At 28.1% G+C, this 18053-nt stretch overlaps 1 protein-coding gene across 4 annotated transcripts in view; it reads right to left on the bottom strand.

Annotated features, from left to right (window-relative positions):
- Positions 1-5649: 5649 nt before the first annotated feature.
- The window catches only part of LOC126895886 (beta-1,4-glucuronyltransferase 1), a 35950-nt gene continuing 23546 nt past the window's right edge, over positions 5650-18053 (bottom strand). For 3 of the 4 annotated variants that reach the window (XM_050668195.1, XM_050668192.1, XM_050668194.1), the window contains 7 exons: positions 16475-16608; positions 16146-16354; positions 11802-12222; positions 11240-11729; positions 8218-8460; positions 7686-7917; positions 5650-7283 (listed from right to left, as the gene is read on the bottom strand). In XM_050668195.1, coding sequence (XP_050524152.1) covers positions 7720-7917; positions 8218-8460; positions 11240-11729; positions 11802-12222; positions 16146-16354; positions 16475-16563 — 1650 coding nt within the window. In that variant the 5' untranslated portion in view covers positions 16564-16608 and the 3' untranslated portion in view covers positions 5650-7283; positions 7686-7719. The remainder of the gene's footprint in view (positions 7284-7685; positions 7918-8217; positions 8461-11239; positions 11730-11801; positions 12223-16145; positions 16355-16474; positions 16609-18053) is intronic. The other variant, XM_050668193.1, reaches the window with a different exon arrangement.

The following is an 18053-nucleotide window of genomic DNA, read 5'->3' as shown; positions in this document are numbered from 1 at the left end:
TTTTAAATATACAAACAGTTTTAAACATTGGAACGTTTTAGGGCAGTTATTTTAATCACTATGAGATATCAATCTAAAAAAAAATCTTCAATTCCATTGTACTGTATCCCGACTATACTTAACTTATGTTTACATCAACTTTAATAACATAAAATATTATAGCAGTATCAAGATTTACATCGTGAGCTTGGGAGATGAAGTTTTTAGAGAATAATTTACTTTCACTATCTTGATTATCAAATTATTCAAAGTAACCATCACGCTTTTTGTAACATCACTTTTATATTTTAAAATTTACTATCTAATTATATGGTAATAGTTTAAGATGAGTTTAAATACGAACCTATTTTTATAAATTCGATATTAAAATTTTGCTATCAAATACTTTACGCTACATTCAGCCCATATATTGTACTACAAATAACGATAATTTTACCATAAAATAGATAAAATTTTATATATTTCATGATTTTTCTATCAACCATAAACTGAAATTAATAAAATATATATATATACCAGAAAAAATCAGTAGATAGAAGTAGCGCATTACTTGTAGCGATACTATAGTGTGCTACATTTTTTTTGTAGTTGTACGAGAGCGAATAATTTTTTTTTAAATTAACGTTTTAATAGTGACAAAAAGTTTTTTAGTATCGAAAATACTTAACTGCTTGCTATTATTTATCATAACTATTTATTTTTCACGAGTAAAATTTGTAAAAATTATCAAAATTGTGGTCATTATTATTTATTGGTCAGATATTTTAGAAGCCATTACTTCAGAACTAGTAGCGTATGTAGAAATCTTGTATGAGAGGTCCAGATACCTTTTAAGATATCAAGTAGTGAGAAAATTCACCTTTTCATATCCCCCGCTACTGTATATTCATGTCCATGGAGAGTCCGGATCCCATGAACTCCCGTAAATACTTCATTTCACAGAATATAACCAAAGATAATATTATATTAGCTATCAATACTATGATGATTGAAATAACATTGTTAGAAGATATAGATTAAATTCGAAAAAATACATAACTATAATAATAAAAAGTTTTTAAATACTTTAAAAAGATTAATGATTAATGTAGATAAGATTTTAGCTTCGATGCGAAACTGAAAAGGTTTTCTTTTACGATGATGTGTTTATTTAACACGCTTATATTAGTTTCACGTGTATGTATGTTTGTAAATTGCTTGTAACTCTCCACGCGCCACTTGTTATTCTCGCGTATCCCGTCGTATATGGCCTTGAGATTAGACTGCCGTAACGCATTCAACCCATCCCGCTTATCCCACGCCGACAACACTGTTCCTGTATAATTTTATTTTTGGTTTACGTACCCGTACGCGCGTGCGTTTCATCAATATTATATATATATATATATATAAACAACTTTTAATTGTGACGCAGCCCCACCACTCGTGCCACTTTTATCAGCCATCGCCCTATTATGAGTATTTTCGTTTGATTGACCAATACTGCGTGCCATACGCCACGGTGCAAAGTCCAGCAAGTGCCGCACGGCCGACAACGACCCGCCACAAATGATACGTTAAGTCTTCTTCCCGTTATTAAAGTGACAACGTCGATTATGTATGCCACCGGCTGCGGACGTGTCGCACGACCGAACTAGACGAACCGATCCGCACCCGCGCACCATCGCCGTCAACGCTGCTAACTTCTTGACGCTCGATGATAATGCCGAACACCGCTTTTAGCCGGTTCGGGTACGCACTACAATATTTATTGCCCCTGTCCTTACAATATTTTAACCAAAAACGTAAATACCGAGCTATTCAAAAAAAAATATGTATAGTTTAAAAAAACACGCTTTCAAAACATATGAAACTACTAAAAAATGAAAAATAAATATAGTTTAAAAGCGTGGTTTTTTAGTTTTTTTTAAACTATATTTATTATTATTTTTTTTTGTTTCTGTGAACGCTAAAACTCAGCTTTGGCTGGACCAATTTTGATGAACAATACGTCAAAAGATCACAAATCGTATCTAGTTAAAGACATTAGTCTTAAAAATTGAAAAATATTCGCTCGTTCTCCGTAAACGAGGAAAATCCGCCAAAAAATTACAAATTTAAAAATCACTAATTTTTGATATTTTTAAAATTTTTTTTACTTAAAACTGCCATAATTTTTTAAAAAATGAACGAATCAATATAATTTTTTTAGGAAGAGTTTTTAAATGGCAAATTTTTCACAAAAAATTTAATTTTTCAACTTAAATTGTGAAAATGTTCCGGAAATACCGACACCTTTATATTACCTTAAATTAAAGCGTATGTAATATTCTTTAATTTGAAAAAAAAAATTGTCCTCTTGACTTGTATTCATTGTTAAAACGGACATCAAAATCATTTGATTTTTATCTCATTTATATTCATTAACTTCAATAAATATCAAGGATCCTATCACTGTAGTCTTCCTTCATGAGAAGAAATTTCTTAATCATGTTAATAATATTTTTCTATGTGATTTTTTTGTGGCTGCGATTTATTTTTCTAACCCTCACTTAACCTACTTTTTTCAACAATATGTTAAATGATTATAATGCGTTAATTGATGATATTATACACAAAAATTTAAATTACGATAAAAATGCCAAAAAAATCGAGCTTTTCTGATAAATTTACCGTAAATAGTAATTATAAAATTTGCAAACCCCATATTAAACTTAACAATTTCATTTTTTACTATTTAATGATGTCTATAGACTTGCAAAGATAAGAGAGAAAAGGTCTAAAGATTACCATTATATAAGGTGTATAAAAAATGTTGATAATAAGGTACTCTCGAGTGATGATGATGTGAAAAAAAGGTGGAAAGAGTATTTTGAAAAATTATTGAATGAGGAGTACCCAAAATAGACATTAGAGGATATCTCGTGGAATGAGGGACTGGTAGATTTAATTACCGAGAAAGAGGTATTGGAGGCTGTGGCATCAATAAAAAAGAATAAAGTAGTAGGACCAGATGAAGTACCAGTAGATGTATGAAAAATATTTGGCAGTGTTGGCATAATCACCACGATTGAAGGAACTTTTAAATAAAATCTTATTAGAAGGGAAAATACCAAATGAATGGAGGAATAGTATTATAGTGCCGATATTTAAAGGTAAAGGAGACATACAGGAGTGTGGAAATTATAGAGGCATAAAGCTTATGAGTCATAGTATGAAAATTTGGAAAAAGGCAATAGATAAAAGAATAAGAAATGAAACATCGGTATCTAAAAACCAGTTTGGATATATACCTGGTAAGTCAACAATGGAGCCAGTATTTTATGTGAGGCAACTAAAAGAAAAGTTTAGGGAAAATAAGAAAGAGCTGTATATGGTATTTTTAGATTTGGAGAAAGCGTAAGACAGAGTACCGAGAGGGGTTTTAAAGTGGGCATTAATGAGAAGAGGAGTCCCGAAAAGGTACATTAATATAATAGAAGATATGTATGATGGCACTTGTACCAGGGTAAAAAGCGTAGGATAAGTATCAGAAGGTTTTCGGGTAAGAGTAGGAGTGCACCAAGGTTCTGCTTTAAGCCCTTACTTATTCTCTATTGTAATGGATGAAATTACTAGAGAAATACAAGGAGAGGTGCCGTGGTGCATGTTGTTTGCTGACGATATAGTGTTAATAGGAGAAAATAGGGAGGAAATTAATCAAAGGTTAGAGGTGTGGAGATCAGCTCTTGAAGAAAAGGGTTTAAGAATAAGTAGAAGTAAGACAGAGTATATACCTACATTAATAATTGCACTTTACTATCAGTTTTTTATCTTAAAAGATCGACAATTGTCGACAAATAAGTTTTTTAACATTAAAATTGATATTTTTATTCCTGATGAAGTAAGTGGTGTATGTTTAAAATACAATAAATATTTTCCTTTTATTTCTTCATGTATATTTAGATTCTCGAAAAATGTTTATAAAAATTATTAGATACGTTTGATTCAGCAGAGGAAGTGCAATGTCATTAGTGTTTAATGGTAACTAGATAAATTTATCTAAATATGATAACTAGTATGACAAGTAAGTTTTCAAAAGGTTTATTTTACACATTTTTTTTTTCTCATTTCAAATTTGTTTCTGCGTTTTGTGTAGGATTGTACGTTTTAAGAGTCCAAAGTTTAACGTCTCATCTTATGTAAGTGAAATTTACAATTTACAATTTACAATTTTAAAATTTAAATTGTTTTAAAAATACGTTTTTCTTTTCTATTTTTTACTCGATTAGTTAATTTATTATTTTTAAATATATTGGTATAAACAAAATTTGATTTTTTTAATTTTTCACCATCAAATAACCTAATCTTTATCTAAACATTATTTTAAATAATAATTGATGATCATAAATCTTATTGTGATTCTATTTTTTGAGTTTGCTTGCGTTTATTTTAGTTAAATATTTATTGAATAATAAAAATATGCATATAGAATTAAATTAAAAAGTCTAGTATGAATAATTATAATTAATTATTGAACTCTAGAAGAAATAATCAAATAAGACACAATAATACCTGGCTAAAAAAAGTTGTGAATGAAAAATATATCCTCATTAAAAATCATTAAAAAATAATCGTTTATTGATTATTAAATCAAAAGAAAATAACTCAATAAAATTAGAGTAATAATTTGTTAATAAATAAGTGTAGAATAAGGCGTTTTATGTACACAATCACGATGCACATTTGTATGTAGTTTTGAATAATTCTAATTATATTTTAAAAACACTTACATTTTATAGCTTAATTTATGATATTTGTTCATCATGAAATAATTAAATATTCGCAAAATAAAAATAATTTTGAAAATTTTTTATGATTCCTGTTGAACCAAATTTCATCAAAAAATTGTTTTGACGTAGAAAAAAGTTAAAATATAAATAGATCAAATACGATGGACAATAACTACAAAAAATTGTACAAATAAATCCGAAAGTTAAGTAATAAAGTTAATTAAATCTTACACTTAGTGAGTCTTTGGAGACTATAATAATAACGACACTAGTGTTCAAGAATATGTCAACTCGGCTAATGCTCAAAGATGTTTCAAAGGTATTAAGTAATCACTGTTATAAGGTTTGTATAGTGAAGTACAAGGTGCTGGCGAAGTGCAAGTTATCGAGGTAGGTATGAGAGTTGACCAAGTTTGAGATGCTGTAAACAAAGTGCAAGACACAAATACTTTGCAATAGGAGATTAGGATCTAGTATACAAAATCAATTAAAAATATACCTCTAAAAATAAGCAGCAACAATCAAATTTCATGACTGATAACCATTCACGTACTTAGAAGAACGTATGGTTTACTGGAGACTACTAACACCGATGGTCGGATAACTTATTGTTTTTAATTTTTATTAAACCATCAGTCACGGTTTGCAAATTCACTGTTCAAATTGTTTAATTAATCATAATAATTTTATTAATTTTCATAACTTAATTAAACTAATGTTTCATAAAATTTAAGAAAAGGGCAAAAAAATAAGTGTTTGCGGATGCATGTATTACTCAAGCACTATCATTTGACTAAATACGTAGAGAAATTTAAAAATTAAAGTACTTAAAATTTAAATAAAATATCATTTAAAGTTGAAGAGATTCAAGTTTTAAATAAACAGCATAATGAAATCATATAGTTACAAAATATTTTTTATTTAATAGCCTTATTAACTCATTTAATAGTATATTTATAATAATAAATCTAGTTACTAAGTACAAAATCGGTAATAATCATGTATAAGCTATGGTTTTGACTGGAGTATGTAATAACATATGTATTTAGATAAAAAAATATGTGGCTTATATAAAACATAAAAATAATGTCTTTTAATTAAAATAAATTTTACATAAAAATAAAGTAATAAATGTTTATGGATCACTGATTTTTGCTACTTTATTTATAAGAAAGTGAAAAAAAAAAAAATTTAATATAGTTGACGAAACGATGTCCCCAACTAGGTTAATAATACATTATAAAAATCAAATTAACAAAATATCTAGAGATCACAATAAATATATGAACTTATATTGATTTTAAAATGTACAATATAATGTTTTTGTAATATTAATTTAATTCTTTTGTCAATATAATATATAATTAAACAAAATAGAATAAAAAAATTAAAACAATAATTAAATAATTTTATTAGTTGTTCTTATAATTGTAAAATGTTAAATTATTGCTTTCTTTGATGCGTTTTTTTAGGCATCATTTTGGACTAATTTATAAATATGTGGATGTTACTTACATTAAAACGTGTAACACACATTATAATTATGATTACCATTTGGCAAATCGTTAATTTATTAAGAATGGCATAAAAATTAAATCACAAACTAGCTAATTAATAGCGATAATTATATAAACAAACAAGGAGGATTAATTATAACAAAAATGAATTTTTTTTTTGATCGCATCGAATAGCACTAACGTTTTGGAAGCCAATAATTCAATTAAATTAAAAATTGGCTTAAAGGAGAAGTTTTGATGTGTATATTTTAATTATGATGTTTGGGCATACTACGATAAACTATATATTTGTCAATTTAATAAAATAACAAAATAGTTTACTGTAACGAAACGCTTGCAATTGGAGGCGATCTTGTTTGTCCCATAGAAAAAGTTCCCAACCACCGAAGAACCAAGAAATCAATAAAAATTTAAAAAATTGCAACTATTTGGTAAATGGCTATGCATGTATGAAATAAAAATAGTACAAGGAACATTTAAAGAATATCGAATTTAACGAATATACAAAGATAGATGAACACTTATCACTTTATACATAGAGAATGCATGTATATAAAGATAATTTTTATCATGAGCGATTAATAATAGAAATAATACAAAGAAAATGTATAACATATAATTTGATTAAAGAGCTTTACAATGTGTAAAATTAAAACAAATTGGCATCTATTTTATACAGGCGTTTATATAAAAAAATACATTTTATTTGACTTTTAAATACTATGTTATCTCAGCTAAGGCCAACGGACATGGCAGCGTGCAATTTCATTTAATAAGAGGAGATTACATGATCAAAAATATTAAATATTACTAAATTGATGCTTTTATAAATGATAATTGTATTTGCTGCTGCCATCGGAAGTGACGCCCTCGTCCGGTATGAGTCGTTTGATAATATAAATAAATGTATATTGACCAACATCCGGATATAAAAAGAATTACTCGAACATTGCATACTGGCTGATGTATGTATACATAATGTACGCAAATATAACTTATCAGTCATTGAGTCTATCTGAAACACAATCATTCATAAGGATGAAAAAACATTCAAAACATTTTTTTAAGTATCATAATGACATAATTTATTTATCACGGGACTAATCAACGCCCAACCTTCCTTTAAGTTAAAAAAAGCGAATCAGGTATCTTATGTTAAAAAAAGATTTAATATATTAAATAGCAATTGTCATAGTCTTCATTACATAATCGACCTTCAGTAAACTGGTATGTTTAATAAAATCACTAATTAATTTATTGCTTTTCAGTAAAGCGGAATCAAAATTTTTCCTTTACTCTTAATGAAAGGTATTAAAAGTATAAAATATATTTAATATAATGGTTAAATTATTTGGAAATTTCTTTTTTGTTTAGTGCATGCTTTTGATATTTTCAGTACATATAATTAAAACTATACCTGATCTCTAACGTGGGAGTCGATGGACTGAATTCTATACAGCGCACCCTTTTCGTGTGCCATATAAGACTTTAAGTTCGGGCAATATTACTCTTTTGACCAGACTGTACGTTTTGCTGGCCAACACCTGTCGTGCCGGATCCTTCTTTAATGTTTTAATACCTGGTTTGTGTACTAAAAATGCATTATCCAAAATGTGGAATTCGTAATCCAAAACACATAGCGTGTAGCCCTACAATTTAACAAATATTTTGTGTATAGTTTTTTTTAACATTTTTACAGAGTAATTAATCGATTTAAAGATTTCTATTTAGTAAAATTAGGTTTTAAGCAACACAAAAATTTAAATCTGATCCTTACAGTATTTCAATTATTTAATTATAACTAAACTTTTAAAACTTATATATAAGTTTATTTATTTTAAGTATATATTATTATAGAAAAGAAGAGGTTAGAATTTTAAACAAGAAAATTTCATTAAATTTAATGGGACTAGTCTCTTAATCTCAATATTGTTATTTCATAATCATACTTGGGTCATTTTGTCCATTTTGCCTTCCCAGCTCAGTCTTTCATCGTACAAGGGGTCGTTGTGAGTACCAATAAAAATTGGTTCCCAGTGTAGATGATAACCGGTCCGCTTGCCTGTATGAAACACGCTGATTCCTGATTTGGGCTTAGCACTTGCCCATTCCTTAAATTTGGGTACTGTATGACAGTCCGGACAGACTTTTTTGTGGAATGTGATAGCAGTACCATTTTTCAGCATAGAAACCTGTAAATTTATTAATAGTATTATTTTTTTATCCTACAACTTCTAGATGTAAATTGAAATGTTATTCAATTTTTATAAATTATTTTATATAGTGAATAGATTTCTTTTTTAAATCATAGATATAAAAATAATAAACGTCTTAAGAAAAAAACACATCAACATTAAAATGTTTTCTACCTTTTTTTAAAATTTAATTAAATAAATTGTTTATATTAAAAAATATTTGTGTTAAATTCGTGAACCTGGCAATATCTATTTATGAATTTTCATGACGTTAAAAAGTTTTCAGCACACTAATAGCACTCAAAATAAAACTTTGCTTATAACTTTAGTAATTAAATCCATCTATATTTTCATTTCAATTCGCTTATAAAAATATTTTCTGTCTTCTTGCCTTTTATTAAAGTTATTTTAACGACCCTATTAATGAATTATTCAAATTGAAACTAAATTGAACAAATTTAGTAAAAACAGTTCTTTTGTGTAACTCCATCCACGAAGCGTTATCTAACAACATCATTTATAATCAAAGCGTAATTTCCTTTGTATTTAATACTCGTTAACCTCGATAATTTTGGAGCAGACCCAATTTTTGTTGATAATCCTTCTAGCATTTTATTTAAATTAACTATTAATGCAACTAGCGCGTGGATTCAGTTCTTCAGTTATAAAATTAATCCCAAAATTCGGTGGCACAAACAGGATTTTTGCTAGAGGGTGTGCTAAAAATCTTTTTTTTATTTATTACATACTGTTATTAGCATCAAAATCATACACTGTTTAATAAACAGTGTTTATATTAATAATTGACTAATGACAGTTATAGTTTTTCTAGTCTCTTATTGATAATGCCATTACATTCCTTCAAACAATTTTAAAAAATTGTGTACATAAAATATTATTGAAAGTATGATAAAATATTATTAAGCTTTCTTAAAGTCATTAAAGCAATTTGAAAAATTAAAGACATTTTAGATATAATTTAAAATTTAACTTTTCTATTTAAAATAGTGACCATGCATTTTGTCACGAAAGTACTCATTAAATTAATCAAAATCAGAGATATGATTAAAGATACCAAAAAGTAGCTTGCTTCTCTAATTTTTCCTTAGTTGACAAAATTTGCTTTTTTTTTATAAATTAATTGATCAATGAATGTTAAATATTAATAAATTGGTAAATTGGTCACATCTAAAAAAATATTATTTAAAAAATTATTCTCTGACTGAAATCAAAGAAAATATGATTAGGTATCTCAGAACAATATAAATCTAAATTTGTCTCAAAATTATATAAAGAAAAGCACTTTTGGCACTTTTTTAAACAGCGATTTGATTAGATATATACATTTTACTTTGTGCGAAGTTTTATTTTCAAATCTATTAAATCCGAAAGATAGATGTATTGTTTTATTCAATGAGATATCTGCACAAGACATCCGTATGGTTATATTGTTTGCTGGTATGCTTGAAGTTAATTTATCAAGTTTTATATATTTTAAAAGGAAATTAAGCACCAAAATGATTTATAGACAGTTAGGTTTCTATCTATTTGATTAATTAACGGTTCATTCATTTTCATAGACAACCTATATGTCGAGAACGTTAACAATTAAAAACATCTCACAATTTCTGTTTACGATAAATAAATTATGTAAACATGACTAAATTACATTTAAGTTCCTCTTATTACCAACAAAACAAGTCTCAAGGTTACTCATTTCAAAAATATCAATAATAATCAAATTAAATAGATTACATTATTTTTATTTTTATGTATCAAAATGTAAAATGATACATATTTTTTCAATTAACATGCAATTATGTACATTACAGTGATTTAAAAATAAATTAAGTTAATCAATTTGAAAATATTAATATTCATAACTTTCGTTTAAAGAGAAACACAAAGTTGGGTATGTGTTACGACAATAAAGCGTTGAAAAAATGCATTAGAAATCGTGTTAACGCTCTAGGATAAGTTATTTTAGTGCCGTTTCCTTTTATCTTAAAGCGTTAATAAACGTTATGTCAAATAAATACAAAATAAAAATATTCTGAAATAACTTAAGGCATCCTTTGTTAACTTAATTGTTTGATTGGTATTTTTTTTTTAGTGATAACATTTACAGTATATTTTGAATAAGTACATTATTTTCTCATGATAATAAATTCATTTGTTTTTAAAATTACTTTCTTGTCGTAAAGTAAATATTTCTTATTTATTATAGTAAACTATGACTAAACCTTAAAAAAAATATTGATTATAGAAATTAATTTTTAGTAAGCATTTTAGGCGAAATTCGGCAATCTAATACTAAAAGAGTTTGCAATAGTATATTGAAAATGCTTATAAATGTCCATTATTATATTTAAAGTAAAAAATTAACAAAAGTAAATACTGTATAATTATAAACTGTCATGTGTGTTCAGATATCGTCATAAAATATTGAACAACCAGTTAACCTTTTAAAGTTATTGTGTTTATAAAAATGTAAATGATATATAAATATACGACTTTTATTAAATAATTCTTTGTAAAAAAATAAATAATGTTCTATTGAAAAGCCACGACAAGCTTGGTTTATGGTAATGTATCAATAACACTATGTACATTTATTACGACCCAGTCTCTCATTGTAAAATTATACACAAACTTAAAAATAACACCTTTAAACTTTTTACAAACATAAATCCAAAAAGATTTTTCGGTTGTTTTTTATTTTATTATATTTAAACAATTATAGCCTAAAAATTTATATTAATTTTATTGTACTTACTAGTTCTTTTTTGTCAGCAGGTAGTTTCATTTTGGATGCCAGTTCAAATATCGGTAACGGAAATACCATAGGTTTGGGTCTTCTGAGAGGCGGATCTTGTCGGCGAACCATATCCATAAATCCGTCTATGACACCAGGACTTGGGTAAAGCTCAATATCGGAGGGTAGCACGTAATGAGTAGTTGCTGACTCTCGGGCAACGTTTCGGCCAACATTTACTGGGTACAATAGTTTTTTCTGACTTTTATATAGTGAGCTGGACGTGACATTTTTCCAGGTTGGTGGCACCGCACAATTTACGGTCGCGTCAATTTCTTGATCGGAATGTGGTATTGATTTAGGGACGTGTCTTGACGAAAAGTACAAGTGGAACGTAACCAGTTCGGCCACTAGTGGCGATCCGCATTGTCTCAAATATCGGATAGCCGTTAAAGTGGGTAAGAAATCATTTCCAGGCGTGTACAAAGCTATTGAAATAGGACCTCTCCATCTACATAAATGTTTCTTTTAAGTTAAATTTTCATAGACCATGGAGTTTGTAAATAGGATGAATTTCACTTACCTATCCAAAAGGGGCTCCAGGTTATCGAGGAACGTATAGTCTGCATGTGTAGTATATGTGATAGACTCGTCACACTTAAACCATCTTCTTGCCGGCACGTAGTTGTATAGCACCCAGTAATCGCCCCGTTGAGCTGTTCGCCTATGGTTGGACTTGTCACTACACCCTACAAGTTCACGAAGCGGCCGTAAGGACGTTACGCCCCCACTACCAGCGTTAACTGCGGACGTAGTTGACGCCGTGGTGGTGGTGGACGTTTGTTGTTGTGTAGGCCCTGCGTCTTTTTTGTCTTGAGTCCATGATTCGGCTGCTGCTGATCCCATTGAAGTATCAGATGCTACATCCGAGGAATCAACAGGAACAGAAGGAAGGGACTTGGGTTTAATTCGCATTACATGACTATCATCTCGTAAAGTGGTTCCTATAATTAATATTTAATTTTAACAATAAGCTACTATCTTTTACCTAATTGAAGTAAATTAAAAAATCACAAAATTCATAACCATAAAATATTAAAATGTTTTTAAAAACACTCTTTATAATGATTAATTTAGAAATAGATTTTTTGAAATTATGTCATAAACGATATAACATTATTTTAACATTACTTAGGAAATCCATAAAAAAGTAATACTAATAGGGAATAAAATATTAGCAAATCAACGCAAATTATTATGATTTGCGTGATGTAGATGTAATGAATAAATGCATTATATAAATTACAACACGTGGAAAGAAATAATAAAATTTTAAAGCAGCAAGACAAATCTATTATATCCAATTGGGTTAATAGAAGATTACGCAATAAGCTTTAAGTAAAATTTACTTTATAAGTGCAGTAAAAATGAAAATAAATATTTTTTTTTTGTCAAAGCTATAATTACAAACTAAGATGCTGTGATTTATAAGAAGAACCTATGATATAAAAAATCTATGACGTTACGGTTAAGTGGTTTGCGGTTTTTATATGTGTAATGATTTTTCTTTGTTATCGATTAAGGTTGTTTACAATAACAAAGGTTTTTAATTGCCTGATAATATTGTAACAATACTAGTTTTTAGGATCATCATTTTAATGATGTATGTATGGCCAAATAAGGTTATTAGCCTTATAGTGTAGAATTAAAATCAAGTGTAACATAAATAAATTTGTTCGTTGAGCTACAAAATCAAAAAAAAAAAAACTGATTATAATATCGGGTACTTGAAAGATATATTATCTTTAATAGGGACCCGACGATAATAATAAACTCAGTATAGACGGGAACCAGCATACTAGGAATCCGGAATAGTATACTCCAGTATAGATTGAAATTTGATTGTGATATGCATCAGCATAAGCATAAAACACGTTGTTGGAATTGTTAGAAATATTATGAAAAAAAATGAAATATGACCGCCAATTACTTTAAGAAAAAAAGTTGTCGAGACGTTTTTACTTTTTTCATAAGAGTGTGACATTTAAATAACCGGAATGATGTCATAAAAATTTTTATTTGTCACCAATCACATTAGAAATTTTATCATCTTCAATGTATTTCTGTTGATAATTTCTACATTGTTTTGTAGAGTTGGAAATCCACAGCTTGTTTAGAATCTCCATCATATTTACTTTAACAATTTCCACACTTTCAATCTAGTTTCCGTTAACACTGATTTGACTTTTAAAAATAAAAAAAAATCGAAGAGGCAAAGTCCGGTTACACTGGGTGAGTATGGTAGGTGTTTCAAGGGGTAACAATATACAGAGTGTTCAGTAAATAAGGAAACGAATTTCTATTGTACTCATTGTTTGTAACAATTTAACTGTTTCCTAACTTACTGAACAAACTGTATATGTAGGAACATCGTTTCATACAAATCAGATTCTAACTGATACATTATTTTGGAAAACCATGATCTGGACTCAGTCTTCTATGAATTGAGTCTTCATTATTTTACACGTTAACGAAGGGCCTTTAAAACCTTGATATTAAAATATTGATTCATCGTCTGGTCCTTAAAGACCCAATGAACTTAGACAATACCATAAATGTCAAGAAAGATCAGTCCAGTTATTTAATATTTAAAATCTCGTATATTTTAAAATACTTTCCGGGCGTTCCGGAAAATTATATTCCGTTTCCATAATTACTTATTTTATAATATTTTATAAATCACAATATATTTTGAAAAACAATTAGTATTCGTCAAAAAGAAATGTGATAAAATAATTTTGTTTTAATTAGCTCGTGAAATAAGTATTAAAAATATTGTGATTATTCAAAAAAAATGTATAAGGTTTTTGCACAAATATATACGATTTGAATGTATTATTGAATTATTATTTAAAAATATTAATACCTCTTCAGCTTCGTTCAAAACTAAAATTATTTCAGAATGACAATACTGTAAAAATGGCATTTTCAAAACAATTTTCTTTATTATAAAGGAACTATGACATTTTTTTAAATATCTGATCTTAATAAATTTTTAATTGGTTGTAATAGACACAATAAGCTTTTTTTTTTTTAGTTCTCTTTCTGTGCAAATATTAAGAATAGGAAAATTAAAATGTTTAAACAATTAAAATGTGGCCACTTTGCGTGTAAACAATTTTATTCAACTACATTTTTGAAAAATTTACGGAATGACTGAAACTTTCAATCTTATATCAAATTAAATTACTTTGTGATTTATAAGAGTATTTTATGATGAAAAAAGAAAAACGTTCAACAATATTTTTTATATGAATAATTAAAATTAAAATCCATAAATCGCAAGAATCTGTAAAAATTAGACCCCTATTTTTTCATTTTGTTATAATTCTTTAAAAAATTACTGATCAAAATGAAATTTTTGGAATGACTGCGTTCTTAAATCTTGTATCAAATTAATATTCATAAAATGTATAACAATATTAAAAAAGAATATTTCAACCTGATGGTTATTCTATTATGAAAAATCGACTGTCAAATAAAAAACCCAGCACAGGGGGGTTGCGGCACAGTGGTGACGTGGCGTAGTTGGATCAAGTATAATGATATCTGACAGTGATTAAAATCACTATCAAAAAAAACGCTTTGATGCACATCTTTAGATAGTGTTTAATTGTAAAAACTTGGTGGATTATTCCAAAAGCTACATGATCTGCTATTTTCTTATTAATATCATGAATGAAAAAGAGAATATTAAAAAATATTATTTCTCATAAAAAAATTGTGTTGATTCATACACTTTTCAATAAGTTATAGTATTATAAAGTTAAAAATATAAAAAATAAAATCAAGAATGTTCACACGAAAATAGCATTTGGTAGCCATTTTCACCACGAAGACAAGTCCAGAAGTCAAATTTTAGTCAAAGGTTAAGTGTCAGATTTAGAAAAAAATATATACCAAATGATAGGTAAAGATATCAAGCATCTTTATAAAAAAGAATTATATTGATATGTTCATTTTTGAAAAAGTTACGGCAGTTTTTAGTAGACCAATTGAAAAAAATTCGAAAATTAGCGAATTTTAAATTTGTAATTTTTTATCATACATCATATAAACACATCATAGTAAAACCAATACCTTCTCAGCTTCGCATCGAAGCTAAAAGGTCACAATTAAAAAAATAATAATACTTTACTTTCAATTAAGCAAATATTTTAATAAGCATTTAATATTTCCGTGAAATTTTAGAACAAAGAATTTGTGAAATTACACATATAGAAATTATGAAAATTAATAGATTTGCCTAAAGCGTTTTTTTATGATAGTAATGTTAATCACTGTCAAGTATCAATTTCTATTTTATGAATAATTATTGTAAATTTAACTCTAAAAACCTTGAAGTCCAGGAACTTTTATGTTTAATTATGAAAGTTAATCTACTGTCATTTTTCTTTAATTGACAGTGTTTTTGTATACTATTAGTTAATTGCCTCTATATTAAAATAGCGTCTTTCTCACGTGTCAGTTTTATTTTTAGTTTCATTTACTGTTTATTCAAATGCGATGGTAAATAAATCAGTTAAACTTATTTTTTTTCCATGGCTACATATGTGGATTGAGACTTGACTTACTATTATTCATACCGAAATGTTGCTACTATAAGTTGTATTACTTAAAAAATCTAAACCTATAGGAGATTAAAGGAAAATTTTATGTAATACTTAACCAAAGGATAAGTTTTCGGATGTATGTAAGGATAGTTGATAAAACTGTAAGTTATAAATTGTTGTCTATCGTATTTTTGCATTATGAATTTTATCGGTACTATGCAATTAAGAAATTTAAGTTATTTAAATAGTTTAAACTCGGGATAAGGTTTAAATTATTATTAAAGAAGTACAAAAAATTCAAAACGATAGTAAACCTTGAACTGGTGTTTGGATCGATGAACCTTGTTGTTGTCCAGCAATGGGTTGTATACTAGCCAGTAACGCTAGTTCGGGATAATTAATTGAGCCGCCCGATGCGCTTTGATAGTAAAACGACTCTTTATCGGCCGTCTGAGATATGTCCAAAGAAGCCAAGTTTCTCCCGGACAACGGCATCTCTTCCACAATTTCTGGGTTCCCATTTCTATTCAAGTAATTAAAGCACATACATTAGCATACTTTTATTGGTGTAACTATTTATTTGATACGCCTTTAGTAATTAAAAAAAATAATTTGGTGAACTCGACTTTTATTATGATCGTACCTGACAGTCAGTAGGGACCCAAAATAGAAGATTACGGCTACGTTTAATACGACGCTCAGTCGTAGTAGCCAGTTGCGTCTTGTCAGCATAGTCTATACTGCTTTTTAGCCACGTCTTGTACACCATTACCGAACCTGAAATAAGAATTATAAAATATGTAAACATCCGGATAAATGTAGAAAACGTAAAGTATGAGCATTGTCAGATGTGGAAAATTCTGTGATATTATTTCTGTCAAATAATATACCATAATTAATCAACTCTCATGATAACGTTGCATTAAAATACATAGTATAGTTTTGAGAAAACTACTTTTTGCCAATTTGAAGTTGAATTTTATACCCGCAATTATACACAGCATTCTAACGCATGCAACTTATTTTTAACACTAAGTAACCCAGTCAGAAACATTGACAATTGTAAAATGTAAATGTTTTCTCGTTACCCGTAAATATATTGACTCGACCTATAACGCACGTCTGTGATGCGCTATTTTATAATTATACACGCCTCCCAATTTTATCACATTTGCATTGAATAGCAAGTTATTTATTAATAATAATTTGCACTTTACAACCGACGTTGTGTTTGGAAAATGTGAACTAATCTTCGTCGACAAAATTTATAAACAACCATAAGGTCATATTGACATACATACTTAAGTTTTAACATCAGTCATACGATTTCAAATGATATTTTTTATGCGCTGGAAATTTAATGATTTTCTGATTCACTGATTTTCGTATTTGTAATTTTATTGGAATAAATATTTTCTGACTAATACCAAAAATTGATTTTTAATTATCTATTTAGAATCCGTGATCAACAAGAGTCACAGTCATAGAGAAACTAATATGATGCGCACAAATAATGAACTACTTAATATTACACACTAGTTTTCTAACGTGTAATTTCCACAGAAATTATGCCTGGGAAATTTCGGTGTTACTTGACCCTTATAAATTAGTAGATCCCGTTAAAGTTGAGGACTACAACTAACCAATGTAAACGATTTAACTATAGTTACCTCGACACGCCTAAGATTTATGGTATCAACGAATAAATTTATACTGCGATGCGATACTCAAAATTATACGAGGTTACCTTGGCGCTAATTATTTTCGTGGAAAATCTTTGATTGGTGTTTGATAACAACTGTGATGTCGCAAACTCCTACTGATGCTTTGTGATATGATGTACGTTTGGATTTTCCTGTATGTACGAGTAACATTTATGGCGTTCTTGTTTGAAATGGACACAATTTTTAATGTATAACCGACTGTCAATATTTTTAATTTAAGTTTTCACTTGTTACTAATATTGTAAAACAGTTTACAAATTGTCTATCAAGAACAAAATATAATGTTTAGTGTCAACAATAAAATGAAAACATGACATTCGGGTTAGTCACCCCGTATATTAGATTACGTCAAATCGTGTAGATGACTAATATTCACCATACATCGTTAGTCTCCATTGAAAAAAACTGGACTTGAAGTGGATCAGTCAATCGAATGATGTCAAATCGGTTGCCCACACGTGTCGACCGGAACATTATGATGTACCTACTCGCAACGTC

Source organism: Daktulosphaira vitifoliae, unplaced genomic scaffold (genome assembly GCF_025091365.1).
Source record: "Daktulosphaira vitifoliae isolate Bord-2020 unplaced genomic scaffold, ASM2509136v1 Scaffold_1, whole genome shotgun sequence".
Classification (NCBI taxonomy): Eukaryota; Metazoa; Arthropoda; class Insecta; order Hemiptera; family Phylloxeridae; genus Daktulosphaira; species Daktulosphaira vitifoliae.
The sequence above is the reverse complement of the archived record's forward strand: the minus strand, read 5'-3'. Positions and strand labels throughout refer to the sequence as shown.